Raw genomic sequence first — 17082 nt, forward strand, 5'->3', positions numbered from 1 at the left:
GTATCTATTTCTTCCTTAGTACACAACACTCCTTCGCCCACACTAGACCCTATTCAGCCTCCTGCTCCTCACAGTGCATCACGTTATATGACCGCCACGTATAGCCTCCTTTAACCTTCACAGATTGCTTGCCCGTGTTGCTGAATTCGGATTCTTTGTCTGCTTGCAATAGTGTAGTAATCGCATCTTCTTTGATCGTAAGATGATTGTCTTCGCACTACATAGTACAAAGTACTAAGATAGAAAGAAGCGACTGAGTCCCAGAGCGGAGGCAATACAAGAGAATGGGTCTGCGAAATAGTCGAAATGTATCTTACTCCGTGGACGCCTGCACGCCACAGGAGATGCTGCTCTACTGTGTAGTAGCCTGGGCGACCTCTATCAGGTAGCAAATCATTCGAGAAGATGACCGCCGTTGACCAGGAACCGAGACAGTTGGCTGTTGCCAACAGACAGAACTAGTACTTTACCTTTGTTGGTGTTCAGTCGCGGTTACGATACTCCCTGCATTGAGTCTTTGTCCTGTCTTTCTCTTGTCTTATTTCTGTCTTTGAGGCTAACTGAGGTGCCTGACAGTTGTGGTCTAGCCACCATTGACTCCGACAACCCTCATCGAGACGAGTTCTACCGCGCGTACAGACGACATTGTAGAGGCGCTCCGATATCTACATAGTACCACCGGTTCATTCTATTGGCGAGAGCAGCGGCCGATCGCGCTTAAATCAAAACATAGATCACCAACTGCAGAGCCACCTGGTCTACGACGTCTACAGTCTATCTCGCAGAATGCCAGCAGTCAAATGAGAATGATGAAGAACGGAGAGAGACGTTCGTTACTGTTGCTGTTTTGATGCATACACGCGTCTATCTGGCCAGATGATGTCCCGTCCGCAAGATGATGGCCGTACTCTATCGCGAATCCTGTTCCGAGCTCGCACGTCCACGCGATACCAGTCATCTCAGTAACCTTCCCTGCGGTTGACGCTGTTGGCCAGCGGCCGGCCCTCGCTGAACCGGTCCAGGTTGCCGGACAGGATGTCCAGCACGCGGTCCATGTAGCTCGTAGAGATGCCGCTGACATGAGGCGTGATGATGAGGTTCTTGGCCTTCCAGAGCGGGTGGCCGTCGGGCAGCGGTTCGGGATCGGTGACGTCAATGGCCGCGCCGCGCAGCACACCCGTGTCGAGCGCCGTGATGAGCGCGTCCGTGTCGACGATAGGTCCCCGCGCAATGTTGCTAAGGAATCCGGGGCGCCAGGATCCGTCGGCACGGCGGCGACCCAGCAGCCGCAGCTCCTCGGCGCCCAGTAGGTGCGTGGTGTCGGCGGTGAGCGGCGTGGCCACCACCAGCAGATCCAGCCCGGAGCTCAGGAACGCATGCCGGTCCTCGGGCGATCCACCCGAGAACCAGCGTGTTGGGAAGACGCCCTCGGGGTCGCCCGTGCCCGGAGGCGCATAGCCGTTGTCGCGACGCGACTCGGGCGTATCGCGCGGATGCAGCGTGTACGCATAAACCTCAAAGGCGAGCGCCTTGGCCACGCGGGCCGTCTGCCGACCGATGCTACCGTATCCCAGGATGCCGCTATGAAGGTGAGTTTAGGGAGGTAGATGGAAACCAACAACAGAAGCTATCCGGAGTAGATAGCGGGGGGATAGTGCACCTACATTCGCAGGCCCACTGAGTCTTCTATAGCACTTGTCGTGCGCTGCCATTTGCCGGCACGCTGGTGCTCTAGATACGAAGGAACTATGGGTTATCGGTCAGCCAATGCCGCCCGCAAACACGTTCGACATGGCCGGATGGGGTACATGCTCTCGTGGCTCAAGGCCAGGTACGTGGCGATGATCCACTCTGAAATCTGGGGCCTGTACCAGTCAGCTACTCTGTAGGCAGCCCTCACACTGGTCTCTGCTTCCCGAATGCTCACCCGTGGACGCCGTTGGCGGTGGCGAATACTATGTCGGTATCGGCGAACAGTGGCTGCTTGAGGACCATGTTGGCGCCTGCGCTGATCAGCTGCACATACTGCAGCTTCGGCATCTGCTCGGGAAGTGGCAGTCCGAACCCGCCGGTCAGCAGGATCGTCACGGCTGTCCAGTCCTCGTCTGGCAATGACTGCCGCTCAAGCGTCTCGCCAAAGCTCAGCTTGCGGAAGATCACGCGAAGACCCGGGTGGCGGCCGTGCACCTGGTCGATCCACGCCTTTGAAGGCTCCCAGGGGGCTGTGATGAGAAGCACATGGCCCTTAAGGCTCTTGTTAGGCGTGACGGTCATGGTGCCCATGGCAGCAGTCGCACGCTGGTTTCTGCTGCTGCTGCTGTTGCCGCTACGGCTGGCACTGCCGAGCTCCTGGCTGAGCGATATATGAATATCGAGCGAGGTAGAGGCGCGTATGCGCATGGAAGCAAGGGTGTCGTTCGCGGAAGCCATGGCGGGCAAGTCGTCGAGCAGCGATGCGATGGGCGGTGGTGGATGATATCGAGAGACGATACGGAATAGCTTGAAGCTAAATCCGAGATACGGAGTGCGGCATTGCTAATCAATAGCGGCGGCCCCATCACGTCAGCCGGTGGGGTTAAGACGCCAACCGACTCCTAATCTGGCAAGCCACGACCATTGTGTTCCTGGCGTCGGCAGGAAGCTGCAACCGACGTACCGCTAGCCGATGCTGCGCTGGTTGGTCAGCATGTATTCCTGCTACGACGTACTCCGTACAGACTTCTTCTGGCGATGACATCAAATTTGGCTAACCATGTCGACACTGCACAAATTGAAGCGCATTCTCAGCGCAATCTTCTTCTGTATCGCACTTCTGCCGTGCGCCTAAACCACTGCCCCACGTTTCTCATACACCTCGTCGGCGCGCATCTGCACTTGTCAAACTTGCGCAGAGGCACGTATTTATCGAACCCGTGATGAGCTGAGTCAGCAGGCAAGCAATCACGCAAAGATACAGACGTGTAGGAGGACTTGGCGCACAGCTCGTCAATCTCGGCCGGTGTGCGCTGCGACACCTCGGGCAGAATGAACCAGGCAATCAACGTAGCCACAGAACCGGAGCCGGCAAAGCTAACAGCAATATGTCAGCAAGAGCAATATAATGGCCAAGTCAGTGATCGCCAACGCACAAGAACCCTGTCTTGACGCCCCAAATGGCGGTGCCATGAATCATCAGCGGCGAGCAGAAACTGGACATGGTGGCCACCATGCTGGACGCCGCGAGCGACCAGGCAGTCGTCCGGGCGCGCAGTCGCTGTTGGGGGATCTCGGCTGCATAGGCATAGCCAATAGCCAATAGCCGATGCACCGGTGGTAGAGAAGGTAGCGAGGCAGGCGAAGAAGATCTGAACAGAGCAAAGGAGATTGAGTGCCTTGGTGGTGTAGTCATAGCAGCCAGCGATGCCGAGAGCTAGGACCGACAGCACGGTCAAAACGTAAGGATACACGGTCAGCGGACGACGGCCCGGACGGTCAATGGCCGAGGCGGTAATGATCATGGACAGCAACTGCACACACGCTAGGATGACCGTGACCATGAAGAGGTTGGCGAAGCCGGCATCTTGGACTGCAGGAAGCTTAGGCCGACAAACTGTTGCGCCACTTTGGGCCAGCCGGCGATGACGAAACGGATCCGATTGCGGCCCTGGAACACGGCCCATTCGCCCAGCTCCTTGTTGGCCTCGGCCGCCTCTCGCTCGCTGGCTACGGTGGCGCTCATCACTTCCTGTGGAGGGGCACGAGGGGGTTAGCGCAGAAGGAGCCGGAGGACCGGAGAAAGAGACACACCAGCTGTTCGTCAATATCAAAGCCCGGGACGTCACCATGGCAGAACCTCAGCGTTTTGGCTGCCTGGTCCATCCTGCCCTGGTTGACGAGCCATCAGGGCGACTCGGGAAGGTAGGCAAAGATGGCAACGATGATGCCAATCATGGTCCACTGTAGAGTGTGAGCAGTGTCGTTATGTTTTTTTCTTTCTTTTTTCATGTTCGGTCTCACCTGTGTGTAGATGGGCGTCTTAAAATTATGGAGGTCAACAGCGTTGACTCTATTCAAGGCCACCGAGGCAAAGAGCTGACCAATGATAAACCAGCTGCAGACAGACCGAGAAGGACGACCTACAAAGTGTATGCGTTAATGTAGAAGCCACGCAGGTTCGTCGGGGTGATCTCCGACAGGTACAGCGGTATGGTAGACAGCAGCATTCCGACGCCCAGGCCCGAGAGCAGCTTAGCTACGAGCCAGTGGTCCCAACAGGTGGAAAAGGTCTCGGTGAAGACGCTCTGAGATGTGCGTGAGTGCGTGCCCATGTGATATAGTCAGGGTGCGAACCTCACCCCTGTTAGGATGGCCCAAATGGTCAGGAGTGCGGGCTTGCGGCCATACTTCTCTGTCACAAACTGGAGTAGCTGCAGGAAGGTGAGAGGGATCAGCAATCGGCAGCTTTCTGGCAGCTAACAAAAGCCACACTACTTACGATCTGCCCCAGGTCGAGACGTATCTTCCGTCGATGATGGTCGTGCCAGGCTTGGCCATCTGGCGAATGAGGCCTTTGCTAGACACGATGTCGGCATTGAGGTTGATTTCTGAAAGAGGAGAGAGAAGGCATTAGATGGTCCCTGCTGAGAAAGACCGCGCTCATCACATACGGTAGCCGTCCGGGGAAGCACAGAAGGCAGCGGCCATGGCGATGCAACCGACGCGCTGGAAGAGGCGCACGGTTTTCCAGATGCCAAAATCATCGACCTGTGAGCGCATCAGCTTGCCGGCAGTGGCGTTGGGTTTCGGTTCATCGCCGCGGTCCTCGACCATTTCAATATCTGTCTTAGTCTTCTCCATGGCTGGAGATATACTGCATGCTAGTCTGAATGGTACAAAAAGGGGGCGGTATTGATATTATATGCAACTATCCTCGCCCGTAGGTAAACGACTTCTAGATTTCAACTAGATGGGCGGGTTTCTATCTGGCTACAAGCAGCTCCATTTGCCACAGACAAGACTCCTGATAGCAAACGCCAGGAGTTCTCCCGAGCATCCCCGTAGGATTCAATATTACCCCAGGTTTAGCTGCGGGGAGAAAGCGGGGAGGAAGATCGCAGCAGACTAGCATATACGGGGTGCATATGAAGTCGCGGACAGGATTGGCTCAGAGCAGATGACCGATGCTAGTCAGCCAAGCCAGCCTTTAATCTCGGAGCATTGAGGACCGGGAGTCAGCACAAGTGGACGACAGCAGTCATGCTCAAGGTGACGTACTCGGAGGGCTACGAGCAGGAGCCGCGCGACTACCCCTTCTTCCGGGTCAAGGGCAACCGGCTGGACGCCGAGCACGGTCGGCTGATCGGGCCACACGATGAGGTCCGGCTTGATGTGGTAGCCAGGACGACGATGTGCTACGAGCCATTCTGGTTCCGCACGTTTCGCCTGCTGCGGCTGCAGGTCTGCGTGGATGAGCCAGGCGCCGTGACGCTGCAGTCGCTTGCAGCCGTGCAGACAAATTACCCGCTGGAGGTGCAGGCAAGCTAGGACTTGATGGGTACTCGAATTGCCCGTTCTACGAGCAGCTGCAGTACGCCGGCGACTCGCGCTCGGTCGGGCTCTTCCACTACCTGCTGTCTGGCGACAATCGGCTGATGCGGCGGGCAATGGCCGACTTTGCGGCGTCTGTACAGGTTGAGGGCCTGCCGCAGTCTTGCTTTCCGTCGATGATGGACGCGGCCTCGTCAGCGGACTTCCGCCCGACCCCGCTCGCCTGCTGGCCGACGCCTTTGCCGACCGCCGCTTCTCGCTCTGCAGCTACGTGCGACACACGGCATCGTCGACCATGTATCGCTTGTCTGGAGAGAAGAGGAGAGAGGAGAGGAGAGGAGAGGTAAAATGAAAGACAGGAAGAGCAAAGGAGTATGTTATTTGAAAAATGGGAAAAGAGAAGAGAGAAAAAGAAAAGAAACGTCGAAAGAAAATGGAGAAAGGAACATGTAAAAGGACAAGAAGAAAGAAACAAGTTTACTTTGCCAGACTTATCAAATCCATTTCTGATGTCCGCTTTTATTATATTACGAAACTAGACACCACCAATACGCGAGCTGGTGAATGAACATCCATGGGTTATGAACACGCACAACGAATTTCCTCTCCACACAGATTCAAATTATAGCCAGTTAATCGCGCCCATATTCGTACAGAGACCGTACTAAAAGCCACGTGCAACTGCCCCGTCACGGCTAAGGGTTTCAAATCGATTGGCCTGGCCACGGAGGAAAGCCCGCGGAATTGAGAGCTTGAGGGATATCTGAGTCTCGTCTAGACGTATAAGCAAGACACATAGTACACCTGGCCAAGCTGCAGAGATCTGCCTGCCGCATTGAGTCCTGGCTAATTTCCTGTCCTTTGTCAACCAAGCTTGGATGGAAAGAAAATTAAAAATTAAAAAAAGTTGCAAACAGCGCCAACCGCCAGAATCGACCGAGACTCAGGCTTCGCTTCTGAGGCCCAGTTTTCGCACTCCGAACATAGTAGGATCTGTCGAGCACGGCAGATGGAGTAGGAATGAAAATGGCGCATACAGGACGGACCAGCCCAGGCAGGAAGCTGTCTCTGATTGGTCCAGATGACATGAAACAGTGGGTATGCCCGTGCAGAACAGATGTGGAAAAGATATCGCTGCTTCCCGTTGTGGCTGAGCCTGCATCTCCAAACCTTACTTCTTTGGGACTAACAAAAGCTTACTTTGCCTAGCCCCGATATTTCCACATGACTTTCTGCCTAGACCTTTGGGCCAATGACGTGCACAAAGTCCTTTTTTCTACCGACCTCGCCTGCTCATCCTCACATTGCCGCGCTCTACAGTATGTATTTTCCTGTTTTATCTCTAGCCAATGGCAAGAATGACCATTTCATAACCACATCGCTTCGTGTCACTCGCCCAAACGGGCAATAGTACTAGCATGCATCCGCTGGTGACTTGCCTTTTGCAGAGCTCGAGGCCGTGTCGCCATGTACCGGCCAGGCCCCTTTTTTCTCAACCCTCACTTTGGCCTACGCATGCCAGCCGGCTCGCAAATCACTGTGAGCGGCTAGCCCGCATACTTGGTTTAATGGTATCTCTTGTATTTTCCTGGCCGACCTGCTCGAGCACATGTCAGAGCTGGCAGGATCCATTCATTGCTCGTATAAAAAGGGCCATCGTACCTGCCGAATTCTGTAGATCCCATCTGCACCTTCCATCTATTCCTTCACCGTCTCTCTTTTTCCCGGCTGCATCGATTGCCCATCCCGTTTCGTTTTCGTGCCACATCTCATCGAACAGATCGTCCGTCTGCTGCCACCATGCCAGATTCCGCATCCAGGCAGATTGCCTTTGACGATGCCGTCCACCCTGCTCGTCAGGACCCGGACCAGAAGAGAGTAGATGCTGCCGTGTTTGGGTCGGAAAAGGCGCCCAGCATGGCGCCCAGTGGCCACGACATCAACGACGAGGAATGGGCTGCCAACATTGCCCAACAGGACATGGGCAGCAACCGCAAGCAAGTATGGATCGAGGCTTGAGCCTACCCGGAGATGGGTGCATGGGGAGAAGAATCAGAAAAACACACAGCACCAGCACGAGGATGTGCGGGTGCTGGAGGGCGATTGGCGTGGGCTGGCATAGCCCAAGAACGGGAATCCGGCTGATTCGGTGATGAGCAGACTTACAGCGGTATGACACTGGCCTGGCTGGCCTTCCAGTCGACGGGCATCATCTACGGCGACATTGGCACGGTGAGTCTGTCTCTGGTCATTCTGATCTGATCGACTCTGTCCCACGTCTAACTGGTCTTTTTCTCCGCAAGTCTCCTCTCTACGTCTTCTCCTCCACCTTTTCCGAGTATCCGTCCTGGGACGACCTCGTGGGCGCGCTCTCGATCATCATCTGGTCGTTGACACTCATCGTGACGGTCAAGTATGCCTTCATCGTGCTGTCGGCCGACGACGACGGCCAGGGCGGCACATTTGCCCTGTACTCGCTGCTGGCCCGTTACACGCGCATCACCAGCTATGGACCGGCCGGCAGCGACAGCGTGCGGATGGAGCGGTATCTGACCAACGAGCTGCCGCCGGCTGGCCGCACCATCCGCAGCGTGATCGAGAAGTCGCCGGCGATCCAGTCGGTCCTCAAGATTGCCGGCGTCCTGGGCGTGTCCATGGTCATGGCCGACGGCGTCCTGACACCGGCTCAATCGGTTCTGGGTGCCATCCAGGGCATCCTGGTTGTTCGTCCGGATCTGGGCACATCCACCATCGTCGGTGTCACCTGTGCCATCCTCGTCATCCTCTTCGCCCTCCAACCGTTCGGCACCGCCAAGCTCGGCACCGCCTTTGCCCCCATCGTCACCGTCTGGCTGATCTTCAACGCCTGTGCCGGCATCTACAACCTGGCCCGACACGACCACTCCGTGCTCAAGGCCTTCAGCCCGTATTTTGCCTTTGAGTACCTCATCCGCAACGGCGAGCGCGGCTGGCGCAGCCTCGGTGGCCTCCTGCTGGCCTTCACCGGCGTCGAGGCCCTGTTTGCCGACCTGGGCGCCTTCAGCAAGCGTGCCATCCAGATCTCGTGGCTCTGCCTGGTCTATCCCTGTCTGCTGCTGGCTTACATCGGCCAGGCAGCCTACATCTCGGCTGACACGGCTCAGGTCGCCTACAAGAACCCGTTTTTCTACACCGTGCCACCTGGCTCGTTCTACTTTGCGTATGTCTTTTCCTTTTCTCTTCCTTTTCTCTTCTCCTTTTCTCTCCCCCTAACATGACAGTCTCGTCATCTCTATCCTCGCTGCCATCGTTGCATCCCAGGCCATGATCACCAGCACGTTCCAGCTCCTGATCCAGGTCATGCGACTGTCCTACTTCCCGCACATCAAGGTGGTGCACACGAGCAAAAAGTTTCACGAGCAGGTCTACGTGCCCATGGCCAACTGGCTGATGTTGATTGGTACTGTCATCGTCGCGGCCGTCTACAACAACGTAAGTGGTCTGCACCCAGTCCGACCGACTGCCCCGGCTAATCGTGACATCTAGACTACCTCTCTCGGCAATGCCTACGGTGTCTGTGTGATTGGGGTGACCTTTCTGACCACCTGCATGGTCACACTCGTGGCACTCATCGTCTGGCGCCTGCCGGTCTACGTGGTGGTGCCCATCTTCCTCGCCTTTGTGTCCCTCGATGGTGCGTACATGTCGTCGGTCCTGACCAAGGTGCCGCGGGGAGCTTGGTTCACCATTGTGCTGTCGGCCATCCTGAGCTCTATCTTCATCCTCTGGCGCTTCGGCAAGGAGGCCCAATGGACGGCCGAGGCTACAGACCGGCTGCCACCCACAGCCCTTTTGACCAACACGCCGAACAGCCGGAATCCAGACGGGACACTGCGGCTGGCAAGCGAGTTTGGCCACACGCCTCTGGCCACAGTGCCGGGACTCGGCATCTTCTTCGACAAGCCGGGCGATGGCGCCTCTGTTCTGCCGCCGGCATTTGCCCACTTTGTGCGCAAGTTTGCTTCGCGGCCGGCCGTCGTTATTTTCTTCCACATGCGTCCGCTGCCCGTTGCCAGCGTCCCGCTGTCGGAGCGCTACGTGGTCATGCGCGTGGGCTCCAACGCGCAGAGCCGCGCGGTGCTGCCCAACTGCTACTCTGTCATTCTGCGCCACGGCTACACTGACGATGTCCTGCATCCCGACATGGCTCACGACCTGGTCGTGCAGATCGAAAAGGCCGTGTCGCGCATCATCCGCCACAACGGCCCGTCGCCCGCGACTGTTGACATCACCATGGCCACCATGTCCGACCTCGATCTCGCAGCTTCGCCTGCCGACGACAACGCCGTCTCGCAAGAGCTGGAGACCCTGCACGAGGCCGCCCTGTCCCAGGTCGTCTACATCTTCGGCAAGGAGGTGCTGCGTGTTCGGAAGCCGGTGGCCGGAAAGGCCCGCTGGGGTTTGAAGCGGTGCACACGCAACATGCTGCTCGAGCTATATCTGTGGATCCGGGAGAACTCGCGCACCAAGCTGGCCGACCTGGACATTAATGTAGACCGGCTGGTTGAGGTTGGCTTTGTCAAGGAGATCTGAAATAGGTTCAATGTGATGTAGTAGTGTATTCTTCGCTTAATAGGATAACGGAACAGAAACGAAACATGGCCCAAATCTTGGTCGGACAGAGCAGGCGCTCGCCTGCTGGCCTCTGCCGTCGTTGTTGCAAAACAGCCCCCTGTACGCCGAGTGTCCACCCGTTACCCACAGCCGCCTGCTGGCATGGCTGCCCATGATATTTGTTTTGTATTACGCTTCACCCCTCTCGCCATACAGCCAGCCGGACGGGATCATACGGTGCCGCTGATGCTGAGCTCGCGAATCTCCTGCAGGACCTGCTCAACACGGGTGTCGAGCTCGCCGTTGGCGTACTGATCGCGGGTGTCGGCGTCAAGGTACTGCTGGACCTGGGCCATGCGGCTGTAGGCCTCGGCGCAGAAGCGCAGCTGAATCTTGACGAGGGCCTCGAAGCTAGGGTCGAGATAGGGGACGCGCAGCTCGATCAGCTGGGGCACCTCGGTCGAGAGCTGTTCGTTGAGCGTCTCGTAGGCCTGCTTGGCAAACTCCATTTCCTTCTCAGCACGCGGCAGCTTGGTCACGTCCTTGTCCGGCTTCTCGGCCAGCTTCTTGACCTTGGCCCGCAGCGCGTCATAGTCGAGCAGCTTGTGGCTGCGCTTCTTGATGCCTGTCTTGGGGGTCAGTGTTTTGTGTCGAGATGTGGGCGAGAAGGCCGCCAGGACTTACATTCGTTGACGTCGGGAAAGTAGTTGCAGAAGCGGGAGATGGGGTCAAACACAGTCGCTCTGGGGGAAAGGGGGGTGTCAGTGACGAGCAAGACGGCTGGAGAGAAGCGTGCGCACCGATACGGCCCATCCAGAGCCTTGATAGTTTCGGAGTCCAGGTCTTCGACAGCCTGTTTGTAGCTCCGACTGACGCCGTCCTTGGCCCCAGCATCTCCGTAAAAGGCGTCGATGGTCTCGGCGATGCGCATCTGCGAAGCCGTCATGGCTGCGAACCGGTTAGTCAGGTAGCCCGGGCTGCTCTGGTGCGGATGCCTGCTATCGGTCTGCCTTACCTCGCAGAGAGTCGAGGTATCCCTTGGCCTCCTTCTGCAGCCGGTTGGCGGCGGCCTCCATCGTGCGGAAGCGCCTGCGTGTGGTCGTGCCGCCACGGTCAGCTGTCCTGTCTGGCGCACGTCGGGGTGACCGGGAATCCGGTCCGGGCTGGGCCTACCTCTCTTCGACCTCGTAGTCGCGGTCGTTGGTCTTCTCCACATGGCCCGTCTTCATCATCACCTGCGTCGTCGCGCGGTTGACATTCTTCTTGAATCCTGCACGAGGTCCACGTTAGCGGGAGGACAGCACGAGCGGCCCAGACATCGGCCGAAGGGTCCTGTCGTCCATTGTCCATACCGGCCCAAGACATGGCGGGCAAGACCGGGGAGCGGCCGACCGGAGGGAGCGGGTGCTCGTAAGAACGCAGCGGGGGGTGGCGATAAAGAAGGCCTCTTCAGGGAGGTCCGGAGACAGCTAGCGTTGCGAGGTAGAACAGTGACGGGAGCGAGATGCGTGGCGGGCGTTGTGGGCGTTGCGGGCGTTTGTTCAGACAGTTATGAGGGCGTGCGCGTTCATGAGAGAGAGGAGAGCGCCTCGGAGATTTGTTTTGGCTCTACGGAGTAGATGGGAAGCTGATGATGCCGGGACCTGTGGCTGTGCATTCTTTCGGTGGGGGAGCGACGTCAGCGCGTGGAGCTGCGCCACAGTGTATTTCTTAGTCATGGGAGTGGAGTATGCTTTTGTACGGAATACGGAGTACGAATAGGCGGAAAAAAAAAAAAAAAAGACACAAAACGAATCCAAACTACATGGCCGCCATAGACCGCGTGCTCGTCGTGAGCTTGGGCAACCCGGCGCCTTACCGGAACACGCTCCACTCGGCCGGCCACCTGGCGCTGGAGGCGCTGCGACGCGAGCTGCAGCTTCCGCCGTTTGCGTCGCGCCGTATTGGCCGGCAGGCCGCCCAGGTCTCTCCGGTCTCGGCGGCCAGCCGCTACACGTTGGCGCAGAGCCCGACGCTGATGAACGTGTCGGGGCCGTGGGTGGCGCGAGCATGGGAGGAGGTGCTGCGCGGCAGCAGTGACGCGACCGGGGCTGGGCTCATCGTCTTGCATGACGACCTCGAAGAGGCGCTCGGCGTGGTCAAGATCCGGCCGTGGGAGCGCAGCCACCGGGGCCACAACGGGCTCAAGAGTATCAACGCGAGCCTGCGGCGGTCAGTCCATCCGGCGGCGCGGTGGGCCAAGCTGTCAGTCGGGATCGGGCGGCCAGACACGCGCGACCGGTCATCCGTCTCGGACTACGTCCTCCGGCCGCTCGACGGACACGAAAAGACGGTGCTCGGGAGCCAGGTCGGCGCCGGCGTGCTGGCGGCAGTGCAAGCAATTGAGGCGAGCTGGGCTGCGCAACAGTAGCACGCTGGTACTCTGTACTCTGTACTTTGTAGCAAAATGCGTTCAGATTTCCAATTCAGAAAAACAGCCTATCCAAAAAAAACCAGCCTATCCCTCGTGCACGCTCCCCAGGATCTCGTCGGCCATAGCACGGCCAGCCGCACGTCCGGAAAAGATGCAGCCGCCCAGAAAGGTGCCCTCGAGGGCGGCATAGCCGTGGACGCCACCACCACCAAAGCCAGCGATCTCGCCAGCAGCATAGAGGCCGGGGAAGACGGAGTGGTCGGGACGCTGGACGCGCGACTGCAGGTCGGTCTCGATGCCGCCAAGAGTCTTGCGGGTGAGCAGGTTCATGCGCACGGCAATCAAGGGACCATGGCGCGGGTCCAGCAGACGATGGGGAGCAGCGACGCGGGTCAGCCGATCGTACCAGTAGAGGCGAGCGTTGCGCACGAGCATGGCCTGGGCATCCTTGCTGTAGGGGTTGTCAAGCTGGGCGTCGCGAGCCTCGACGACAGCACGGACGGCAGCATGGTCGAGCAGCGGGCCGTCGATCGTACGGGCGAGCTCGTTCATGCCGTCGACGAGGTCCTCGAGCGAGTCGCGCACGACAAAGTCGGCGCCATGGGCACAAAACTGCTGGACGGGCACGGTGCCGCGACGGCTGAGGACGCGCTGCAGCAGGGCCTGCCAGTAGCTCTTGTCGGTGATGTCAGGGTTCTGCTCGGAGCCAGAGAGGGCAAACTCGCGGGCGACGATGGCACGGTCGAGCACAAACCAGCTGTAGTCATGGCCTGTGGCGCAGATGTGGCGCAACGTTGCGAGCGTGTCGGAGCCGGGAAAGAGGCTGGGCGGCAGCCGTTTGCCGGTGGCATCGAGCCAGAGCGACGACGGGCCTGGCAGCACGCGGATCCCATGGTTGGACCATATGGGGTCCCAGTTCTGCAGACCCTCGGTGTAGTGCCACATGCGGTCGCGGTTGACCGTGTGGGCTCCGGCCTGCTCGGCGATGCCCATCATGCGGCCGTCCACGTGAGCCGGCACTCCGACGACAAAGCGCTGTGGCACTCGTGGTCCCAGCCGTGCCACCGGCCAAGCCTGTCGCACCATCTCGACGTTGCCGCCGATACCGCCGGCTGCCACCAGCACGGCTGCGCCCCGGATCTCAAACGTATCGACCACGACGCGCGATGTCGGCTGGCCGCGCGGCACTGCTTCGTCTGCTGCCAGCACCCGTCCGGTCACGCCCACTGCCCGTCCTGTCGTCTCGTCCACCAGCAGCCGGTCCACCATGTGACGGTGTCGGAACGTCACCAGTCCGCGCTTCTCGGCCGCTTCTACCGGCTCGGCAAAGATCCGCACCACCTCTGGCCCTGTGCCCCAGGTCAGGTGGAAGCGCGGCACCGAGTTGCCGTGTCCTGTCGCCGTGCCGTCGCCACGTTCTGCCCAGCCTACCGACAGGAACCGCAGTCCCAGCCGCTTGACGTACTGCTCCAGCTCGCCGGTCGCAAAGTCCACAAACGCTTCCGCCCACTGCCGCGGCCATCGGTCGTCGCCGTCCAGCCGGTCGAACTGCGCCGTCCCCAGCCAGTCGCCCAGTGCCAGCGCCCGTGAGTCCTTGATGCCCCAGCGTCGCTGCTCGGACGAGTCGACGCAGAAGAGCCCGCCCAGCGAGAAAAAGGCCTGGCCGCCCAGGTTGGCCCGCGTCTCCTGCTCCACCATCACCACCGACACGCCTCGCTGCGTCAGCTCATATGCCGCCACCAGGCCCGCCAGCCCGGCCCCGACAATGATCGCCCTCGGCGTCTCTGTGTCGGTCGTCGTGTCTGCCATTCTGCTCATGTGCGTTCGCTGGTCTCTTGCGCGCGAAGTGTAGACACAACAGATTTCGGCTCGGCTGCTCGTGCTTTCCTTTCTCGGCTCTCCCCTCTTCTTCGATGGGGTGGTGCTGTTGGCCGCTCCTGCCGTCTGGGGTACGTTGCGGGGGCTTGCCCTGAGCACGGACTTACCACAGCGATGATTGATCACCTTACTGGGAACCACAAGCAGCTCTGCATCCTTTACAAGCGCCCCTGCCGTCATCCATTCAAAACACGCAACCTGTCTGTTCGAGATTAATCAATTATCGTACTCCTCAGAGTGTCATTTCCGCTGCACAGTCTCGTATGACTTTTGCCGTCGTCTGGCCAGAACAATTCCGCCCGCTTCCGCACCGTTGCATCGCGTCCATCGCATCCATCGCTCTCATCCTCCCCATTGCGCCACTTGCCCCTCCGATCGCCGTCGCTTGCCCAAGCCCTTAAACGCCTTGTCCAACGTGTTTGTGGCCCCCTGCGACTCGGGCGGCGACGTGAGGTGTGTCACCCCTCTATATTCCCCGTCTTCCTTCTTCCACAGCGTCGTAGTACCCAAAGCCACAGCCCTCTCTTGTGTGTTGTTGTTCTGTGTCGCTGTTCCCGCGACGGCCGTCATGGATGCATCTGGTGCATCTGGTGCCCGCTGCCGCCCCCCGACCGCATGTGAGAACTGCGTCGACGTGATCTCGATGATGGACGAGTCAGATGACGGGGGCTTGTTGGTGTCCTTGCTGTGGCTGCTGTCGTAGGACGAGCGGCTGGTCGGGGAAGAGTGGCTGTCGTCGGGAATCGGACTGAACTGTCTTGGCCGTTCGATGGCTGCGGCACCGTTAGAAGATGAAAAGAAAGTCGAAGAAGAAAACCCTGGCGTCTGCAAACTCACGTGGAAGACCTCGGATCCAGACGTCGATGGCGTCTTGCTTGTCTCGCCACAGCAGCCTGCTCTCTTCGATACGCAAACACTCTGCCCGCGCTCCCTCTGCCTCTTCTGCTGCGGCTGCTACTGCTGCTGTTTTCTTTTCCTGCTCTTCTGCTGCCGGCTCCAATCGTCGCCGCTTCCTCCGCTCTTGGCACAGCGGCTGGCACCGGGCCTCGAGGTACCGCAGCTTCGTCTCCCAGTACTCCGCGTCGCTGAGGTCTGGTTGTACCATGTCTGCGCCTGCATCGACTTCGCCGTCCTCGGCTGGACACATCCGCTTTCGCGTCCCGGCCGTCTTCGAGTCCGCCCCTCGCAGTCGCACGTCGCCCGGCCCAGCCACATATAGCTCGTCTGCCTCCACAACGCCCCGCCCTTCGCTTCCCAGGCCCACCAACGTCTGCATGGCATTGTATACCCACGACTTCAGTCGCGCAATGCGCTCCGGCTTCGCCAGATCGGCCACCACTTCATCTTCGCCCGACGATATGGACATGGGCGACATCGGCCGGATGAGCGACGGCTGCAGCTTCTTCAGATTCGTCTCTGTCAGCTGCAATCCCTCGGCTGATGGCTCCATCGTGTCGTCACAGTGCCTGGAAAGCCTCGCTGTTTGTGTGCGCGTGTGCGGCCCTGGAAAACGTCATGGAAACGAGTTCAGGGCAAATGTCGGAAGAGAGGTGGCATGGAAGAGTCAACAAGCACGCAGATATTATGCTATGTAATCGTAGTTCCAGGGGAGCGCGCTACTCTCATTCCCAGCACAGTGTTATGGGCCTTAGCTCCAACTACTATGTAATCGCCAAGCCTAGACTAATCACGTGAAAGCTACACGTGATACTGTCACCATAGCGAGAACCGAGGCTGAAATTTGTCAGAGATGTGTAAGTGAGATTTGCTACAAAGCTCAGCAACAGGCCCTCTCACAAATGATTACTATATAAAACGGATACACTTCGTTTGAGGCGGGAGTCATATTGCACCCGTAAAGATCCGCCTACGGAGTAGTGTTTTCTTCCGCATTTTGATCCGTTCGCCCAGAACGCTCCTTTGACTTGACCACATAGTCAGCAGTCACGCAGCTCGTTCAACGTCAGCCCTGATGTTGCGGCACTTCAAGACATGATCATGAATATCTCAGCTGCACCAGGAGCTGATACACATGCCGGGAAGTCCGGGCTATGATGGAAAAAAGAAACAATGGTTTCAGCTCTGGAAGATGGAGGGGAAGGGTCAATACTCTTTGCGCGATTTTGTCTTCAAAAGAAGACATCTTATCAACGCATGCTCCGGTTGGTTAGCCAGGCTTGTGGGAAGACGCGGCTGTGTGGAGGATGAACAGAGAAGCGAAAACGTGAGAGGCGTCTTGGCAAATCTGAGCACTTGCACGGCCGGAAATAGCAGAGTGCACATGAGACCTGGTCGAAACTGAGCCCCGCAGATTTCGAAATGACAATTGGCGGCATGGGGGCAGAAAAGCTTTTCAGGAACCGGAGACGCCTTCGCCCATCTGGTGCGTGAGACGTGTCAGTCGGAACTCGGGTTGCATGCATCCGCTGGAAAAATGAGTAGCTAATGGAATTTTCTTCATATCATGGACGAGTATACGCGCATTGTCGTACTAGAATTCAGTCATGCGTGATTGCTTCATATTGAAGGTAGCTCATTGCTGGTCTCCTGAATAGGAAAGACGGTGGAGTGGATAAGCCGAAAAGGTTGTTGGCTTCAGCGAAAAGTGACATAACGAACGGCGGAAGCCGGGGTGGAGAGGTAGCTTCAACGGCGATCCCGAAGAGACGACG

At 58.3% G+C, this 17082-nt stretch overlaps 7 protein-coding genes across 7 annotated transcripts; 3 read left to right on the forward strand and 4 right to left on the reverse strand.

Moving 5' to 3' along the window:
* Nucleotides 1-959: 959 nt before the first annotated feature.
* CMQ_7662 (d-isomer specific 2-hydroxyacid dehydrogenase) lies at nt 960-4836 on the reverse strand (the record flags this gene model as incomplete). The annotated part of the gene is made up of 11 exons (XM_014314667.1): nt 960-1581; nt 1809-1865; nt 1928-2535; nt 2955-3069; nt 3129-3371; nt 3591-3724; nt 3787-3864; nt 3997-4045; nt 4120-4278; nt 4475-4583; nt 4647-4836. 11 exons carry the CDS (start codon nt 4834-4836, stop codon nt 960-962), a joined length of 2364 nt encoding a protein of 787 aa, XP_014170142.1.
* Nucleotides 4837-5235: 399 nt separating this feature from the next.
* Nucleotides 5236-5523, forward strand: CMQ_7285 (bacterial alpha-l-rhamnosidase domain containing protein; the record flags this gene model as incomplete). Its single annotated transcript, XM_014314290.1, has 1 exon — nt 5236-5523. The coding sequence occupies one exon, from the start codon at nt 5236-5238 to the stop codon at nt 5521-5523; it is 288 nt and encodes a 95-aa protein (XP_014169765.1).
* Nucleotides 5524-7326: 1803 nt separating this feature from the next.
* CMQ_7059 (potassium transporter 8) lies at nt 7327-10098 on the forward strand (the record flags this gene model as incomplete). Its single annotated transcript, XM_014314064.1, has 5 exons — nt 7327-7527; nt 7687-7758; nt 7830-8713; nt 8787-8997; nt 9052-10098. 5 exons carry the CDS (start codon nt 7327-7329, stop codon nt 10096-10098), a joined length of 2415 nt encoding a protein of 804 aa, XP_014169539.1.
* Nucleotides 10099-10349: 251 nt separating this feature from the next.
* Nucleotides 10350-11484, reverse strand: CMQ_7109 (bar adaptor protein; the record flags this gene model as incomplete). Its single annotated transcript, XM_014314114.1, has 6 exons — nt 10350-10744; nt 10804-10862; nt 10920-11067; nt 11135-11208; nt 11293-11389; nt 11472-11484. The coding sequence occupies 6 exons, from the start codon at nt 11482-11484 to the stop codon at nt 10350-10352; spliced, it is 786 nt and encodes a 261-aa protein (XP_014169589.1).
* Nucleotides 11485-11923: 439 nt separating this feature from the next.
* CMQ_7690 (peptidyl-tRNA hydrolase 2) lies at nt 11924-12529 on the forward strand (the record flags this gene model as incomplete). The annotated part of the gene is made up of 1 exon (XM_014314695.1): nt 11924-12529. The coding sequence occupies one exon, from the start codon at nt 11924-11926 to the stop codon at nt 12527-12529; it is 606 nt and encodes a 201-aa protein (XP_014170170.1).
* Nucleotides 12530-12616: 87 nt separating this feature from the next.
* On the reverse strand, nt 12617-14590 carry CMQ_7215 (3-ketosteroid-delta-1-dehydrogenase; the record flags this gene model as incomplete). Its single annotated transcript, XM_014314220.1, has 1 exon — nt 12617-14590. One exon carries the CDS (start codon nt 14588-14590, stop codon nt 12617-12619), a length of 1974 nt encoding a protein of 657 aa, XP_014169695.1.
* A 162-nt stretch (nt 14591-14752) lies between these two features.
* On the reverse strand, nt 14753-15860 carry CMQ_7617 (uncharacterized protein; the record flags this gene model as incomplete). Its single annotated transcript, XM_014314622.1, has 2 exons — nt 14753-15183; nt 15248-15860. The coding sequence occupies 2 exons, from the start codon at nt 15858-15860 to the stop codon at nt 14753-14755; spliced, it is 1044 nt and encodes a 347-aa protein (XP_014170097.1).
* Nucleotides 15861-17082: the final 1222 nt, after the last annotated feature.

Source organism: Grosmannia clavigera (genome assembly GCF_000143105.1).
Source record: "Grosmannia clavigera kw1407 unplaced genomic scaffold GCSC_173, whole genome shotgun sequence".
Lineage (NCBI taxonomy): Eukaryota > Fungi > Ascomycota > Sordariomycetes > Ophiostomatales > Ophiostomataceae > Leptographium > Leptographium clavigerum.